The 19890-nt window shown below is 39.4% G+C and overlaps 1 protein-coding gene across 2 annotated transcripts in view; it reads right to left on the bottom strand.

Moving 5' to 3' along the window:
• RAPGEF5 (Rap guanine nucleotide exchange factor 5) overlaps positions 1–19890 on the bottom strand; it is a 159677-nt gene that overhangs the window by 125029 nt on the left and 14758 nt on the right. For both annotated transcript variants that reach the window (XM_051610421.1, XM_051610420.1), the window contains exons 2-5: positions 6231–6281; positions 5027–5133; positions 3984–4105; positions 2927–3095 (exon numbers count right to left, since the gene is read on the bottom strand). In XM_051610421.1, coding sequence (XP_051466381.1) covers positions 2927–3095; positions 3984–4105; positions 5027–5133; positions 6231–6281 — 449 coding nt within the window. The remainder of the gene's footprint in view (positions 1–2926; positions 3096–3983; positions 4106–5026; positions 5134–6230; positions 6282–19890) is intronic.

The raw sequence follows: 19890 nt of genomic DNA on the forward strand, positions 1-19890 counted from the left end.
AAGCTTTACAATCCATCTATAATGCCAATAAAAGACCCATGGATACCTGACAGCTTTTTGCATTCAGCAAAAGCTTTCCAGGAGCTCCATAAGGCAGTAAGTAAATTAATATCCCATCCCATTAAAAACAAATTACCTTTAAGAATGGTTACTTTTCTGAAATTAACAAAATGTAAATTATTTCAGGACAGAACATAATGAATACGATGTAATAATTCTGAAAATAAAATAACAAACAATATAAGATAAAGAAAAAATTAATCCTCTGATAACATCTCTTCCGATAATTAAAAAAAAATATTATGGGATACATTTTAATAGTCTAAGGTACCCAATGCATTCTTGAAATGTTTATTGAGTCTATCAGTGGCTCTGGGAACTAGGTGTTATAAAAACCTCCATTTATGAAGAAGGAAATAGAAGCACACAAAGACGAAAAACCTGATACAAAGCCATCGCAGTCACTGGAAAAGAATTCAGGAGGCACTGGATGAGAGCCTAAGTGATCGGTCAGAGCTGTAAGGAAGTCTATGGCACAGCTTTCAATACAGATCTTTTCTTCCCAGGCTATTGCAACATTCGCTTCTTTTCTACTCAAGTAGAATTGGCTGTGATTAATGCAGGGTGTTTAATGACCCCAAGAGGCCTCTGTATCAGTCCCATCTCATTTGACAACATTACAGGGGTCAGTCCTGTAGAATACATCTAACAACATTAGCCTCCAGTTTAGTGTGAGCTGCTAAAAATCTGCTGCATTCTCTCTTATTTTCCATGGTAAATTCCCACCAAAGTTATGTTTAATATAAGGAATTTGCCAAGATCAAAAGGCAACAGGGAACATTTATTCCAGACCCATGTGCACATCTCAGGCTTCAGAAAGCTATTTTCATTGTAGAACTTACTACAGCATTATTTGGTAACACTGCTGATACTGACCAGAAACAAATAAAAATACACAAAAAGTCTGTACAGCAAGTCAAGACTGGGCCATGTTTACTTAATAGGGTTTCCAGAAGAGCTACTGAAGGAAGTTCCCAGAGCTGCTACTGCCAACTCAGGTCTACAGACTCCCTCTGGGAGAGCAAATCCATGGTGCTCCAGAGACCCACTGATGCACACAGCAGACCAGGAAAGCATGACGCTGGTGCCCACCAGCTGCAAAGGAGACAGAGCTTGTCTGGCTCCCAGGACCACCAGGAGGTGTTCAACATTGCTTTCTGGTGCACCAGCAGGCAGTCACTTCTGATTTTATCAAAAGCAGGGAATCTAACCAATAAGGGAATTATTTCTCTGTCCCTGTGCACATACAGAGTTAATGCCATCAATACAGATTATGAGAAAAACTCAGGAAAACCAATAAAAAAATATTAAATTACAAGAAAGACTATGCATCTAATGGTATGCAAAACAGTTTATGTATTTGAGAAAAGACAAATATTTACTGCAAGGAAGAGTTTTTAGAATTGCCCTCTTTCTTCATGAAAAATAATATATAGGTTTATTCAACCTGGTCAGATTAACATACACCTCATTACATCATCACACCCTTTGCATCAAGTATGGAGAATTTTGAACATGGAGAAGCCTCCTTTCCCTTTAATATCACTTTCCCTTGAGAGTATAACATTTTAAAAATTTGATTCCTTCAATATACATTTTTCTAAAAAGCACCCTCACAATCTGACAGGTAAAACCTCCAGAGAATAATTCTTTAGTGACAATGTTCTCAAAAGGAATCCAGCTTCAACTGAAATTTGAATAATGTGAGCAGGAAGGAGCTGGAAATGTACATTAATGAATAATTGTTCAATTCACATGACAGGGATCATCCTCCTCTAGAAATGACAGTTGCATTGGAACGATAAGACTGCAAAGTAGCCTGTAAAATAGTGGTACTCTCCAAACAAGGTCAGCATGCAGGACACATTTTTAACTCATACCCAAAAAATCTTCAATTCATTTTTCTGCCCAGCATCCTTCATATAACTCATCAATATGACCTATCTGTTCTGTCTTTTTGATTCAAATCCTTTGTACAAGTAGTCAGGAATCATTAAAAGCAGCCTGATTTGCAGTGATAATGAGGAAAACCCCAATTACCACTGAAATGGTGATGAAATTGCCCTGGTATTTAAGGGACGGTCAAACTGTTTAGCACCAGAGTAGGCTGGAAGACAAAAATTTCTATTTGCAAAAACATTCAAAGGTTTTCTTCTATATGAGTCATCTGCTTAGAAGACCACATTCAGTCTGCTGCTCTAGCCAATTTGGAGTCTTTGTCACTTGGCTACACTCACTCAAGCTGACCAAATACATGCATTTTCAAGGGAATGCCCATTACAGAACTGCCAGTCTCTGGTTGGTGAGGGCATGATAACATCCAATAGTCAGGTGAAAGAGGAGACATATAGAAAGCAAATGGCATATTCTGAAAAAGAAACAATAACGTGCGACTACAGAGCTGTGACAAATTTGCAGTAGCAAAATAAAATCAGATAACTGAAGCTACCACATTTCTACCCATCCTCTCTATCCACCTGATATCTGATCCTGACTCAGCACAAGGCCATCTGATCTGTTAGTCAATCAGCTCCACAGAACGTCTGCTGTCAAATTCGAGCCAAACCTCCAAATGTAAGAGGAGACCAAAGAAATTATCAAGTCATTTGCCCAGGTAATATGCAAACTAGAATCAGCAAACTAGGACGTAAGAACAACAATATGCCAAAAACCCCAAGTGGGTGCCTTCATTTATCTATCCACACTGACTTTCTCAGATGAAAAGTCCATCTCTACAAACCTTGTCAACCCTGAAAAGAAAGCTGGCTCTTTTGCATAGTGGTTTGGGGGTAACCAGTGTCATTATATGCCAGTCACTTACAAAACAGTCAGCGAAAGTTGCAAACAGCTCTACACACTCACTTACAGATTACACATGTCAATCCTGGGAGGAGACAAGGGCAGTAGTTGAAGTAGAAGCTTAACTCCATTCTTCCATCCTTCCTCTTTCTCAAATTCACAGAAAAGGTAGGTACATTCATCTGCTGAGAACTGGTAGAAGGCATGAGTGTCTTGAAAATAGAGTTGTCTGTCCACTGTTAGAAAAAAATATTTGATAGCCTTTAAACTTTTACCATGTAAAGGTTCTGTGTCCCTACCACCTTCTGTGTTGCACTTGACTTTAATGCTCAGTTGCACCACCAAACAAGGCAAAAGGATCACAAACTCAGCATATAAGCAGTCCTGCCCTCTTGTATTAACTAAGCGCATCCAAACAGGACAACCCCAAAACCTCAAACTGAAGATCTCCAGGCTTTAAATACTCAGCATTAAGACTGCTGAGTATTTAAGCAATTTTGGAATCAGTTCAAAATTAGGGGATAAAAACCTTCCACTTGTCAGAGTTCTAAGCCTCAGTTTCCACTGGCTTCTAATCTGTTGTCACTAATGGCCAAACACTAGTAAACCAAGTTCAGAAATGGGGATGCAGCTCATCATGATCCCAGCTTCTCCTCAAACTCAGGGCTACTGCATTTGTAGACTAGACCTGGGTAAGATGACGTGATGAAAAACAGCGAGGAAGCAGAAATCACCAACAACTAGAGAAGTCACCTGGTGAAGTCATGTTCTGCAGTGACTAAACAGCTGCTATCTTATGAAAAACCTAAAAGAGCTTGAGGAGAATAAAGAAATACACTGGAAAAGACACATATGCTCTCTGCAACTTGGTAATAGACAATTACATTTGCAAAAGCAAAATGAAGGAAATTGCCTAAAAAGATATTAATCTTTGGTATTTATGGAAAAAATGGTCACAGAGGTAAGCCTACTGAAGAGATAATAAAATAAACAACTGTCAATAAAAATGGATCAATCTGAATATTTTTTTTCTTTCCCTCCTTCTCCCAACAAAAATGGGACTGTTATCCTATGCAGGAGAAACTGATAGCCTTCCTCACACTAGAAGTACTATGAAGACTGACCTGATAATATAATGCCCATATCCAGGAGGAGCTGCCAGACTCCAGCTGCTGTGGATCTGCACTTAACAAAAGGGCACTGCTCCAAAAGCCAGTCTACCAGCTCCGATCCAACACAGCTTCTCCTGAAAAATAAGCAAAACATCATTTCTTACACTATAGGAACGTTAAAATGCTCTTTTATAATAAAGAGCTTTTTAAAAAAAGCTAGTAGGAGTGAATGCTTTTGTTCAGCAAGGCAAGCTCTTTGTCTCAGCTACTGATTTCTGTAAGCCTATTCATTTCAAGGGAAGAAATTATTCTAGCAAGTCTCAGGGGATGCCCCTAGTTACAACGAGGGAACTCGTGTTAGATGAGTAAGTTCCCTTACATACCTAATTTATGTGGTTCACTTTACAACATGTAATACTGTTATCAATTTGTGCTGCATACAGACAGTCATCTAAAGCCATTGGGTGCTGCTCTAGGATGTCTTTCATCTGTCATATTATTGGTAAGTTATCTTTTAAAATAATTAATAGAAAAAATAAAAAGAAGTGGTGGCTTTTTTCTTAAGTATGGATATGAATGAATGGTGCTGTAACAGAGACCTGCACATTTGGGCATAATTGAAAATAGGAGGAAGCATTTATGCTGTAATGCAACACAAATATAAAATCACTTTACTACAGAAATATTCCATAAATTACATGCAAAAATCCCAGTGTAACTAAATCTTAGGAATTCAATTAATCTCTTTTATAGCTTCAGACCAGGGCTGAACTGAGTAGTTTTTCTTCTCAAGAAAAGCACAAACATAACCGTAGATTAAATCATAAGCAATTCAATCAATGGACATAGAATCAGGACACTGCTGCTTTCTGACAACTGCCAAAATAACATAAGAAAAGCTATTAAAATACAAGAGATTTTAAGTACTTTTTTTAGAAAAAGTTTTCAATTCTTATCAACACACACAAAATGTCACATTCAGAATTAAATGTTAAGTCAAGGCAAATGCAAATAAAATGCATTCAGTTAATGAAAACAAAATAATCTTGGGTTACCTGCAAATGCCAGTAGGGTACACCCTGTCTTTAATCAGGTCAGATGCTTGTAGAGTAAAAATATTCCTGAGAGCTCTCCCAGCACAGGAAGAACTTTCTCCATAAATCTGAATGAAAAGATAAATTGAAAACTGTGACAGAGATTTATTCCTTGCCACTGTCCACTTCCTCCCTCTGAGCAATGCCTTCCCCCCATCTAAACAGTCAAAGCCTCACAGGCACTGCACCCCAAATTCTGCCATACTCAGTTGTATCATGGGCTGCAGATGCCTCCATGAGCTGGACAGTTTTTACATTTGCTGCCTTAGAAGAGCAGAGGTTTTACTATCTGTCAGTGTGCCCTTAAACAACAGACAAGTTCAAGTGAAAACAAGTGTTAACTCTAACAAAGCAAAAAGACTATTTAACCATTGCAAAACCATACGAATACAGTGAAAAATAAACATAATTCCATATGTACTTAAGTTAAATAATTTAATACAAGCTTCGTAGACATTGAAACACCATTTAATGTTGTTGTTTTGTGCTTTCTATTCAGGAACTTTGAAGGTACCCTATGATAGCTACAGGTCAGTTCACCTGCACCTTGCCAAAAGGACTTTCAGAACAGACACACCTCTGACTTCCCCCACACCTGATTTCTATCTTACATCTCAAGGCTGCCGATATTCTATCAAAATAGGACCCAACTCCATCTTCCATAAAACAATGTTCCACCTGAACTCTGTATACCATTCCTTACTGATGAATTTAACTCAGCCTTCTGTAGTGATGTTTCCTCAGCACTCCCACAAAACATTTCAGGAGTACAAATAACTTGAAAGAAAAACAGTGCTGCCATTTCACCTTTTGTTTGTTTGTTTCCTATGTTTAGGAACCCTTCAAGGAATATAACTTTGTCCTGAGACAGTCAAGTCTTGTGAGATGCAATAATGGAGCTCTCAAATCTTCCAAAAGTAAGGTAAACAGTGGCAATTGCTGAAAGGCTGGGAAGTGGGAGTGCACTGGAATTCACAACAAACTGAGTAATAGAAGTAGACAATTCCTAACACACACAAATTATAATTTGTTAACTGGATTTAACTGCAGGCCACAATCAGAAGTGTCTTCAAAGCTAGGATTAAGAGGTTGAATCAAAGCAAAAAAAAAAGATTCCTAGTATGTTGTTTGATGAAATGGAATTAAAAAGATGCTTGACAGGTACCTTGTTTGAAGAAGTTTCCAAGTAGGGATTCGATATTCTTCTGGACAGGGTCTGTAAGACAATTTGGTAGCTGTAAGTTTGTTTGTTTGTTTGTTTGTTGTGGGGTTTCTTAATTGAAAAAAATACAGAAAACAGCAGCAGTGTACATCCTCTAGCTACTGAAATCTAAATAAAAAGAATAAAAAGAATTTATTGAATCATCGGGGTAGTCTACCTGAAGTGTCCAAATAAATTTTTCATATCAGGAAAAAGTTTTGGTAAACTCAGTTCTGTGTGTTGTCTACAATTATTTTTTTTATCTGGAAAAGAAGGTGAGCAAATAAGTGGCAAAGTCTGTAGACAACAAGAATTTCAAGATAAACCTAAAAGAAAAAAAAGCTAGGCAATAAGACAGTATCATGATGAGCTCAACATTAAAAGCAGCATGCACCAGATAGAGAAAATGCAACTACACAGGCTCTAACACCTCTTAACACAAACTTTATAAATTCAGTAAAGACACCTCAGGCTCAAAGAACACTTCTCAAAGAAGATCACTATTTTAAATGCAATTCTTAACTGTAGCTAAAAAAACTATTAGGATAGATGGGAAATAAAATGGTGACCAGCAGGGAGGTAACATTGCTCTAATGTAAATCAACATTATCTCTGCCATGCTACATGCTGCACCGGTAACAGCATCTGAAAAAAATGTATGCTCCAATATTAGAGGGGATTTAGACAGTAATAGTAGTGGGAATAAGGAAGGATTTGGATAAATTTTAATATGAGAAGAGACAGAAAAGACTGTGACTATTTATTTTACAAAGGAGAGATTACAGTAGACATAATGCAATTATACAAAATAATGAAATGGCACAGAGAAAAGACAGACTTTCTGTGCTCTGTTTTATGTTACATGAGAATAACCAACCACTCAATGAAATTAGAGAGGATTCGTACTTGAGAAGATAGAAAGGAAAATTACACATAACTCTTCATAGCAGGGAAATGCAAATGACAAAACCTTACCACTGCTCAATAAAGGCTGGAGATTTAAAATTATAAAATTAACAGTGAACCAGAACTCTGGGAGGCAGAGACAGGATAAACATCTCTATGAGAGTCAAGTTACACTACCTTTACGCACCATGACACTTTCATATCTTGTCAGTGTTAAAAAACAATATATTGCCTACTCTGATGCTTACTGGCAACTTCTAGCTAACTACAAGCCACAAAAGATACAAATAAACATTGCCTAAAAGAAGTCTGGATGTGGAACAGAAGACATTGTGCAGGTGCACTGGCAGCACAATGGGAAGACTGTGTGATGCTCCCTCACATTATTCCAACTTCTAGGCAGCATAATTAAATTCTCAATTTGAAAAGGATTCAATTCACACTTGGTATATTGTAAAAAAAAAATAATTTTTTTTTTAATTGTCCTTCATACCCTGTAAGAATTACAGAATCTGAATTTCAGTAACACCATCTGCTTCCCTTTCCCCTCCACCCCATATATTCTTGTTACTGTGTTTTTAGAAAGGGAAGGGAAATGCCAAGGAACCACAGAAGCATCTGATGCTGTTTACCCTTCCACACTCGTCACAAATGTTAGTGTAGTTCCACGCGTAACAGTAGCTCCATATGTAAATAGTGTAACATAAAAGCTTAAATCCCCTCTCCCATACCCAACAAAGATGCCATAAGAGCACAACGTTGCCTCAGATCACACTTACTCTTCCTAGCTGGCATGTCACTAACACCTCGGTTCTGCAGCAGCCCTACACACCACCACTTCACTTGGGTCCTGTCCAAGCCTTGCATTCAACAAGCCTCACTCACTGCAGCAGCACAGCCAAAGCTTACACATCGATTTCCACCCCTCCTCTCTCCATTCCCAGGCTGGCGCTCATGACGTTATCCTCAGCAAGCTAATTCCAGCTATGCCTGTAGGAACTACAGCCCCTGGCTTTGCACTGTCCCTGTCCCCAGCATCCAGAGGACAGTTATGCATCAGCCAGGGAAAACGCTGCTACTCAGAGGTGCAGTTACACGGCAGCATAAGAACAAACTCAGCAACAAAGGACAAATACATTGGCCTTCTACAACAGGGTTACATCATTGTTGGATAAGGGACTGATTTAATCTATCTGGACTTGTGCAAAGTATTTCATACTGTCCCACAGACATCCTCATCTCTAAAATGGAGAGACATGAATTTGATGGGGGGACCACTCAGTGGATAAGAATTGGCCAGATGGTCATACTCAAAGAGTTCCAGTCAACAGCTTGTTGTCTGGGTGAAGAGCAGTGATGAGTGGTGTCCCTCAGGGGTATGAGACAAGTATTAGTTACGATCTTAGCTGGGGACATGGTCTGTGGGATTGAAAGCGTGCTCAACAAGTTTGCAGATGATACCTGTGTGGTGGATTGAAACCTTAGAAGGAAGGCAGGCCACCCAGAGGGACCTCAACAGGCTTGAGAGGTGGGCCTATGCAAACCTCATGAAGCTCAAGAAGGCCAAGTGTAAAGTCCTGCACATGGATATGGGCATTCCCAAACATGGATACAGGCTGGGCAATAAGTGGATTGAGAGCAGCCCTGAGGAGAAGAACTTTGAGTTCAGATGGACGAGAAGCTCAACCTAAGCCGGTAATACGTGCTTGCAGCCCAGAAAGCCAACCGTGTCCTGGACGCATCAAAAGAGATTCTCCCCCTCTTCTCTGCTCTCATGAGACCCCACCTGCAGTACTGTGTCCCAGTTCTGGGGCCTTGAACATAAGACAGACATGGATCTGTTGGAGAGAGTCCAGAGGGGGCACATGAAGATGATAAGAGGGTTGGAGCACCTCTCCCGTGAAGACAGGCTGAGAGAGCAGGGGTTGTTCAGCCTGGAGAAGGGAAGGCTCCTGAGAGAGCAAAACAAAAATGTGGAAGGGACTTCCTGGATTAGAAAAAAAATATTTTTCCTGTTGATGTTAATGCAGCCTGTGTAATGTTGAAAGACTGACTGCAGTTATGCTGAAATTCAAACCAATTTTGAGAGTTTATGTCCTAGCTACCAAGCTAGATCCCCTTTTCTTTTCCTTCCCCACACTGCCCCCCACCACCACCGCCCTTTTTTTAAAAAAAAAACAACTTGTCTCAATGAACTTTTAGCTAGCATAACATCCCTTTGTTTTGTGCTAGTGAGCACACCTTTGTTCAGCAAAGTCTGCTTTGTCTGCTGGGGACAAACCGGGCAGTTCTCTTCCAGAGAGATGAAGAAGAGGGAGTGGATTGAGGGTCTAGGCTTTGAAACTCTCAACCTTCAGGCTGCTGTGTGGGGGTAGCACCGCTCCTCCCTGAAGGTATTTGGTAAATATAGGCTGCTCCTCCTGAATTATTTTTATACACTAATTCAAAATACATTTGCAAGTAACTCTTTGAATAAGCCAAAATATCCTTTTAAAGCAAAAACTCTAGTCATCAAGCAAAGAACTCATATATCACGAAAACTACCTTGGAACAGCTCTTGCTGCCCATGCAGAGTGCTGCTTTCCACCCTGGCATGCCCCTCTGCCTCTTCATCAGCTCGTGGAGCAGCTTTGCCAAACCATGTGTTGGGGAGGAGATGGGGATATGGCAGCATGGATGATCCTGGGACAGAAGATCATACGTGGAGCAGATCCAAAGCGCTATGTGCCCTCCAGGAGGGCTCTTCCATTGCACACAAGTAGATGTGCAGAGGTGGCTTCAGATTCCCTGCTGGGGATGCAGGAAGAAAAAGGCAGGCAGCTGGTGCCTTGGGCTGAGGGACAAGGAGGGTGAGGTATGAATGTGGCACAGGGATGGCATCCTAGCTTGGGCATGTGACTTGCATGTGACAGGAGAAGACAATTGGGACAGGTGGCCCAGGAGAAAGTTTTGGAATAGGACTGCTAGGATCCAAATCAGAACACACCAGAGATAAATTCGTTTGAAATTGGGAAAAATTCTAAAGGAGTTCACTGTGGTATTAAAACCACTAGAAAAGTAGGGAGTAGAGAAATGGCATTAAAAGAATAGGAGGACTGTAATAAAGTGACCAGCAAGTAATTTAAAACAACCAGAAGGAAAGACTTATTTACATATCCATATGGAATCATTAGCGAAAGAATCAAATACTCCAGCTAGATCTTTAAAAGCAATAGCTACTTCAACGTCTGATACTACAATGCAAGGTCTATATCTGGGTTTAAATTAGTATTGCTTCAACTGGAAAATTAATTTAAAACAAGCTGAGAATCTCTGCCATTATTTAAAGCTAAGCATGCAAAGATATCGATGACAATGTTTTAATATCTGAGGTCAAACTGATTTTTGAAAGGACTGGAAAGAAATTCCCCCTCAATACACTACACAACAAGCAAAGTGTACTAATGAAGGCACATTTTGGTCTACATTGGAAAGATCAAGCTGTATCTTACTGTGAGATACTGACTTAGTTCTTTACTCAGCAGAGTATTGAACTGACTCCACTATAGCAACCCCCTATGCACTTATTACAACCTGGTCAATGTTCTAACCAAGGGCTAAAGATATTCTAGAGTATGTTTTCAGTCACAACTTTTGGAGATATATTTGAATTTTCTCCTTGTTTTTAGATCTGGGATTTTGCTTTGGCCTTATCTCAACTTCAGAGGATGACTTGCCCACAAGTTGCTTGTGCTTTGCCTCCTGCCCAAGCTGTTCCAACAACTGCTGATATTTCTGCCACTGCCAGCACTGCAGTCACAGTAGCATCAGAAGTGCTCCATACATCTGCTAGCAATTTAATCACCATCATGCTCAGAAAAAATCAAAGCAAGAGGGCTTGGAGCTCCAGTTCAAGTGCTTTCCTCAGCTGGGATTTAGTACCGTGCTAGCAGCCAGCAGCCTGTCTACACTAGAAGTCATGCTATAACACTACAGAAGAGGCTGCAAAATTGCAGGAAAATAGTAATTTCAAAAATGGGATGCAACTGTTTTGCATTTCTTCTAAGAGCTTCTGGTATTCCTGTGCAGTTAGTAAGAAAAAAAAATTAAAAAAAAAAAAATAAAGAAACAACTTCGGCAAAAAGAGGGAAGTAAGAACATACTTCTTTTAAAATTCCTTTTTCTGAATCTACAGTGGGATTTATACTATAACTAACAGAAACAAGAGAAGGCAGAAATCAGGGCTCTTCTCCCCCAGCAAATTGTTTAAGTTTCCACTCCAAGTTCTTCAAATAACTAGATTTTTAGCTAGTTGCATTACCAACTCTTAGCATAGTGCTGGATTAAGGGTTTGTAATGGCAAAATTTACCTGTTTTCAGTTTACAGCACAACCATCGATATTTGTCTGTTTGATCAGAGCTTAATTTGCAAACACACCCATGATCAACTCCACACTGCTAAGCATTTCTAGGAACATTTTTTGGTACAAATATAGTAAAACCATTGTTCATAGTTTGAGGGCACTATCACTATGTCCCTAGATAATTCTGTCTAGCACTTTTGCATTCCAAATTGGATTATTCGGTATACTTAAAATTAAACAAATGCTTCAGTTTTGTGCTCTATCAGGGCTTACTCCCTAAATATAAACAGCCTGGAAAAAAATAAAATAAAATCTCATTTTGAAAGGCACATGGTGTAAAACACAGACTAACTGGTAATGAGATTGTTTTGATTCCCTGACACGGAGATTTTTGCAACTACTCAACACCTGAATCCTAAATTGGTTAATGTGACCACAAATGAAATTATATATGCAGACAGATTTCCAACATGCATCTAAGCATCCAAGCCTAAAATACACTTTCACAAGCATTCATGCTGAAAACTTCTCACGTTTCAACCATGAGACAGTGTACAGAGAAGGATCACAAATAAAGCTGATTCCAAATTCACTCTCAAAACCAATAATCTGGTTTTGCTTTTCTCTCTTTACAAATTATTCAACTCTAACAATACAGGGAGACAGGAAAAATTAAAAAACAAAATCCACCAGGGGTATTTACTTAATTTCCCTCAGGCTTCTCTCCCACCCCACACACAAATCAAAAAGTTTTTTTTTTCCTGGACAGATTTATTTCCCTCATTAAGAACCATGACAGTGATAATGCCGTAACAGTGGTAGAGACTCCTGCAACTGCTACAACTGATGGATCCTTGTGGGTTTTTTTCTTCAAAAAGATTTGCTGGGTTGCTAAAAGCAAGCAGATATAATAATGAGTGAGCTTCTACTCCAGCCCTGATCTGAACATGAATCCTGGAACTAAGCTGGGCTGTACTTGTGCAACACACCCTCCTCAACCTGCAACATAAGAAGGCAGTGATTTCTGCAGGACTAAATGCTCATTTATTCCTAGTACTTACTCATGCCAGGTAAGGAGTGGGGGAAGGGAGAGAAAATTACTGAACAATTTTGCTTATTGCTTTGCCCCTTCAAATTTTTGCATTTGACAAGACTGGCTACTCTCTAAATTATAGAAGTTCTAAGCAGAAATAAAACATGGGTGCTGTGTTTAGTAGATGAAATTCTGCTGTTGTTTGAGAGTGGCTGGGTACAGGGAGTGCTGTCATGAATCCCAATCCGTTTCCATGTGGCAGCAGATTTTTCCTCTTGGTTGCTAAGGCACAGCAAGCAGAGTTGGTTGGGAAGCTAGCTGACTTTCAGCAGATATCATTCATATGACACTGTAGAATATGCCTGACTTTCTGCCAAATAATATTCATAACAAACAACCTCCCTCCACTGGTCCTCTTGAAACCCTCTGTCAGAATTAATGGATAGAAAAACCAATGGAACAGTTCCCTGCCTCAATATTTATTTAAGATTTAATCTTAAACTCTTTATAAAGGATCTTCTTTGTAAAGGAAAGATCTTCCCCTGATAATTTTAAACTTCATATTCTTAGGCATAGCACAAAATAGTTGAAAAGCTGTAAGAGCAGAAATCTGTATTCGGTAGAGCTTGCAATGTAGGGTTCCCAGCTGAGCCTGCAAAGCTCTCTGGAGAAACCCAACTCGATCATTAGTGAGAGTAAAGTGAAGAGTGTATTCTCACCTCTTTTCTGTATAAAAAGAAGTTTCAATTCTTCTGAGTAAGTTATTTCACAAAAGAGAAACCCACAACTCAAGTTGTGAGTTGTGAGGTGAGGTTCATCCTCACCTCCCCCAAAACACAAAGGGATCTGCAAAGAAAATGGCTGCTCTTTGTAAAGACAAGCAGCTCTTTTTAGGTTTAAAGATTTATTTCTGAGACAATGACAGTCAGGAAAACAATGTGTTTGGAAGCACTGCTGCATTTCCCAGTACCTACCAAACTAAATACAGCTGAATGGGTTTATGTTTCAAACAAAACCCTTTTTTAGTTCCTCTGGTGTAAGACAGCCAGTTTTAAAGACTCCATAGTCTAGCAAGGAATATAATTCAATGCGCAAGAGCAAATTTTGTTTGCAATGCCCTGTTTTTTACCCAAAATAAGTGAAGAACAGAAAAGAATATCACAGAAGACAATACAGCAGGACTGGCTGGTTGCTCTCCTCCCTCTTCCCTAGTCCTACCACAGGTGAAAAGCCCTGGGTAAATCCAGTTTCAGGAAGGTACCAACTCAGGCCCAAATCTCCTCTGTCCTTATCCTGTGGCTCAAATAAAGCTGCCAGCATCCTGCCATGGGAGAGAAAGGGAGGAATGGTGAGCTGGAAGAGAGGGATGCATGGGTTAGAGAAACTTTATGTTCCTTAAATAACAAGGCTGCCTCTCTCCTGCTAATGACATTTCCACAACCAGATTAAAATACTATAAAATGAGGCTGTTGACAAGCAGGTCATGTCTTCCCTCCACCTGCCACTTCACCTTCCTATCTCTACCACTCTTCTGCTTTGTGCTTCCATGTGTGTCTGCGAAGCCACGTCCTGGATCAAGCTGAAGGACCGATTGCTTCCAACTGGCTCATTAAATAAAGATTCACTTAATCCCACATTAATTCCCCCCTCCAGGTCACTGGGAAGCCATACAGACACCATCACTAGCAAGGCAGGGGCATGGGTGAAAGCAGTGGTATGTGGAAGGAGGCAGGAAGGGACAGCTGTGCTAAGAGCAAACAGTTGTTTATGCTGAATCAAAACTATCCAAGGAATGATGGCATAAAACACGCCTAATAAATCCTTGGTGTTTCTGCTCTGTCAACATAAAAAGGAAGTTAACTATACCCACAAAAAATGAAAAGCCAAAATTCAAAGCCATCAGTAATGAGGAACATCACCTCTCACCTTCATGTTCACATAAGTGCATCAGTTTATGTAAAATAGAAACCTCATCTCATTTAACTCCATAGGTCAACTGTGGATTGCATGGGCCACAGCCATAGTTTACCATACAGAAATGGAGTTTAAGAAGTTTTCTCTTCTCTTTCTTATAAAAATATTATGTACTTTTTCAAATCACATGCTAACACAATGTTTGCAATGGGACTTCATTAAATATGAGAAGAAGAAAGAATCAGGATTTCAATGCTTCTTATCATCCTTTATATAACACTAAGATATGCAAAGTACACTTAATTGACTAGTCGTGTTCCTACATCAGACTAACTTTATTGCAGCATTTGTGCTCCAGTTTGCCATTTTGCTATACTTTTCTTAATGCTACCCTTAAAAGCTTCCCAGAGCATTTCACTCTTCCTGGCCATCAGCAACATTTCACAGGAAAGCAGCACCCTGCCTCTTTTTCATAAAAGACAGGCACTTCACAGACTGTCACTGTAATAGATTAGAACACTGCAGCATTTATTTCACTTTAAAACTCAGCACCTAATAAATACACTAGATGGCCTTTCTAACCTACCATCATGTTTCTGACCATCAGCATCTGGTTTGGTTTTGATGTGACGAGTGGCACACAAGAGCAGGTGGGTGGGGTTTTCTAGTGATTATTAAAATTTTATGCAACAATTAATGTTTCTAATGATGGAAGCCACAATTTAATAATACATTAATTGGAGCTTTCAAAAGAATGGGCACTGGATATTCCACACTATGATTAAAAAAATATTCCCAGTGACAGGTTACCATTTCTTTTCAGACAGATCTAAATTAAGACATTAACAAAACAGTGAAGAGAGCGATCAAGAGTAGGAAAATGCAGATTGTACGCACACTTGAAAGCTTTTCAAAGTACCTCTCTTTGCACATTTCTTGTGTTGCCAGCAAAATACCTTCTCATGACACATTTCCAAATGAAAAAAAAACAAGAAAGCATGATGGAACATCAACTTGGCAAAGACATTTCTGCCAGCCAGCCTGACTCACAAGCGTACATTAGTAAAAATAATTTTCACATGGAAATTGTATGTCAAACACAAGAATCAATGCCAAGGCTGCGCAATATCCTTCCTGGAGTTTTCATAATTGGACCAGACAAGGCCCTGCACAACTGCTCTTGCTTCGAAGCTATCTCTGCTCAGACCAGAGGCTGAATCAGACAGCCTCCAGGAGGTCCCTTGGAACCCTAATTATTCCATAATTCTCTCCTGCTTCCATAACTTCCAGACACAATTTAATTTTGCTCCTCCAACCAGCTGCTTCAAGCGTGGGATAGAAAGACTGCGGAGCTGCAGAGCAACCAGAAAAACTTTTCTAGATGCACCTTGTGTTAAAAGATGGCTCTTAAAATACTGAATTTTTATGTTAGCCTTTCAACAAAACTTCTCCCCATCACATTACCTGAGGTGCAGGGTCTCAGCTGCCAAGGGGTTGATGTGCCTCTGCTGTCGTCAGTCCTGCAGATAACACTGGTGCAAGAACTTGGCCTTCAGCAACCCCTACTTGGCAAAGATTGACTGTAATAAATTTTTTTAAGCAGACAATCAATTAAATAATTGATTCATCTCACCTGTCACTACCAACCACACATCACATAGATGTAAGTTTAAATGCTCCCTCTCTGGTGTCAGGCAAAATCAGCATGGTTAGGTACTTGATTTTCCCCCAGCACAGGCTCAGGAGCTTTCTTGAGAACTGCCCCCATGACCTTGCTGCAAGGATGCTCACCTCTGCCACAAGAATTGTAGCAAGCAGCAGAAGGGAAAAAATACCCAATATTGCTGCAGCTATTTCAGTGCACATAGATGTGGGAGCAAAACTTCAGCTACTAGCAAATATTCACCAAATCAGCTGTGAACTATGCTGACAATAAATAGCTTAAAATGTCAATACAGAGTCTATCTCTTATTAAGAAAACCCATTAAAATCTTAATTTATTCAAAAGCAATTTGCAAGTGAAGAACCAGTTTTATAGATTTCAATAACTACAGTACATTTAATGTTTCAAGTACAAAAAGACAGTTAAAATTCAGTGCTTTATTATTTATGAGAACATCTCACAGGAAATTGCATCAGTTTTGTTTACTATTTGAAAAATGCCTATATTCTGGCAACCTTTTATTTTTTTTCTTTGCACAAGCTGCACACAAATAGTCCATAAATTGCTTTACAAGTGTGCTTTTAATGTCCCTGTTCTTTAATGTCCCTGCTCTCAGAGATCTCCACTTTTAGCACTGCCTGGACAAAAGGCAGGTCACACGGTAATTTCCCAAACCTTATTCCTAGAATTAGAGCATAATTATTTTTTTCAGGTACAAGATGTTGAAATTCTTTATTCTTTGTTTCCAATAAACTAGTTTTCTGTTTTTCCAGAGACCAGCTGACCTGCTGGACAAAGCACCAGACCGTTCAGGCTTTATTCCTGAACATTGTGTGGTCACAACCTTGTGTGGTCACAACCTTCACAAGTCATTTCTCTTCCCATGCAATGGGAAAGCACTTTGAGACACACTGGGAAAAATCAGCTACCAGCTAAGGGCTAGAAGCACCCAAGCTCTCTGCCATGTATCCCCACTCTAAGTGCAAATACCTACAAGGACATCTAAAACAAAACAAAACATGAATAAAACTGGCAGCTTTTGCTTTTCTTGCTTCTGAGGTTTTCAGAGAGCATGAGCAGCCTCCAAGCTGGCTGAACAAGCCCTGGTTAGAGAAGCTGCAGCAGAGCCTTAACAGTTTGAGAATCTGCAGCACCGTTGCTTGTGTTGGCATCACTCTGTTATGTGACCTCTTGGGAACAATATTAATTTCACTGACAGTAGCTCTTGGCACAAGCCAGTGCCAACCTGCTATGGACTGGATAGTGGGATTTCTTAACCACTTACAGAAGAACAGCTGTAATTTACTTTTTTGCAGAAAAACCATTGAAGTTTAATTATTTTAGTTTCATGATACAGTCATGGCCTCACCGTACAGACAGCTTAAAAAGCACTCAATAAGCAAGGAAAGAGAAAAATTGTTCCCTTGGATTACACAAGCAATTCCTTGGCACAAGAAATTCCTTGGAACTCCTCACTCGCTCTCAGCACTACTTGCAGCTCCACTATTGGCACCTTCAAACAGTCTGCAGAATGGAGTCACACTAACCCTGATAACAGCTTTTTTGTGTGCTTGAAAACCTTTGGTCTCGCTGTTGAAGCAGGAACAAATGAAAACTCAAGTGCACTCCATTTCCTAAGGGAGGTTTGTTACCTCTGAGATGGTGAGGGACTTGAAAAATGAGACAGTTCAAAAGACTATGCCAGTGTGCCAAAAACCACTGCAGGCCAGTCATTCAGTCCTCATGACTTCGCACACATAGTAACATGGGAAGCAGTGTGCAATAACCACTAGATATGACATAGGATTAGAACATGAACTGGAGTTTAGCATATACAAACAACCACTAAAAGCAGCTCAGGTAAGCTTACCTTTTGCTAGAATGAGAAGTTATAGAATCAGAAAATATAAGAGATGCAAGACACAGGCGAGCCTTGTAAATTTTTGGACATGGAAAAACCACTCAATGGCCAAGTAACCAACAGATACAAGTTTTACTTAGTATTATAAGATCATACCCAAATAAAATAAATGACATATCTTGTGCAGATTAAACTATGCAGAATGTAAATGCTCAGCACCCCCAGAAGGTTAGAAAAACAGATCAGACATCTTCAGATGGGAACCTTCTACATGAGCACAGGTTCAATAAGAGATCGAAGTCTTTGAAGTTAGGCAAGACTTCCATCCTAAAATAGACAGATTACCGTACTGATATTCTTTACCCTTAATCTTAATTACCTGCCTTTTTTATTACAGATATATATCTTCATTTTCATTCTTTATTCATATAACAATTGTTTGCACACATCTGATATTAGTAAAGCACATGGATATGTCACATCGTGCCTATGCTGCATTATTCTGAATTTACTCCCTCTAAACTAAGTCAACTCTACAAGTTCTTCTTCCTACTGCTACGGAAATTTGATCCCTCTGTGTGAGGGCTGGAGGTTTCTTTATCTCTTGAGATTCTCCAGCTGATACCAGAGAGTTTTCTTATTTTGATCTACAGTTTTGAAGGGTAGGACCTTGCTCCAATGAGAGACATTTGAAAATGTCCTGAGTAGAACTGGTCCTTATAAGGATTCTCCAAATTTATAATTTATTCTCAAGTCAGCACGAGTGAGATAAGACAAGGCCTGTGCAGGTCATCCCTGCAACTCTCTCCAGGCTTAGAATGCAGATGTTCAACCAAACTCATTATAAGCAAAAAGTCACTACATTTTACAAGCCATTCATGTGAGATTAACGCCCACTGTGATGATACCCCACTCAAATTCATAGAAAAAGAAAGTACTAAACTGTGTTGCACTGAACCCTTTGCAGAGAATATATATATATGAAAAAAATATCCTAGGCAGCTTAACTAAACAAACAAATAAATATGCCTTCAGCTGGTACCACATCAATCTATCTTCCCACATTAGGTCATTAATTCTGGTACCTTCCCAGCCCTCAGAAAAAAATCCTCCCACAAAACTATACTTGGTATTTAAAGCATAAAGTTCCTAGGCCTGCCTTTCACACCTTATATGCATTACAAGGCCTTAAACACTTTAAAAGGCATATTTTTTTTTCCTTTGCAAGAAAGGCACTATTCCTTAAGCAGAAAAAAAAAGCTCAGAATATGAGAGTCAAAGACTTTGAAGACTTTTCTGTTTTTACATCTGAGTAAATTATCTGAATCAATTAACCTTTAATTGCATTTGCAACTACTACCTAGTTTTGCATCCCAGCAGAAGTCCCACCATATGATGTCTCTATCTGAGTCAATCTTGCTCCCATATTTAATGGCATAAGCAAAAAAAAAAAAAAAAGAAAAAAAGTGTTACAGTCTACATTAGTATCACAAACGTGTGCAGTGGAAAAGAGAAGCCCGTAGTATTACAGCAGTGCAGGGATCTGAGGTGATTGTGTGTTACGAAGCTGAACATACATGCCTAAGATGTGTCTCATGACAGAGAATCTAAATTCTCCATGATTTCAACAAGATCTCTGTACATCAGGTGCTGTAAGGAAGATTACTCCTCCAGAGTAACTGTTTGAGGGTTACTTATCTCACCATGGAACAGGTCAGACATCTACCAGATGTGAGGATAGTCCAGAAAATATGTACCAGATGATCATGTTAAGAGTGTAACTGTAGTTTGCACAGTCCATTGGAACTCTATTAAGCAGCCTTTCTACTCAACTGATCTTAAGTTTCTATTTTAAAACAGAAGTCTTCTGGCTTGCAAGTTGTGGATGACCTCTTTAAGGCTGT

The sequence above is a fragment of the Apus apus genome, chromosome 2 (genome assembly GCF_020740795.1).
Source record: "Apus apus isolate bApuApu2 chromosome 2, bApuApu2.pri.cur, whole genome shotgun sequence".
NCBI lineage: Eukaryota > Metazoa > Chordata > Aves > Apodiformes > Apodidae > Apus > Apus apus.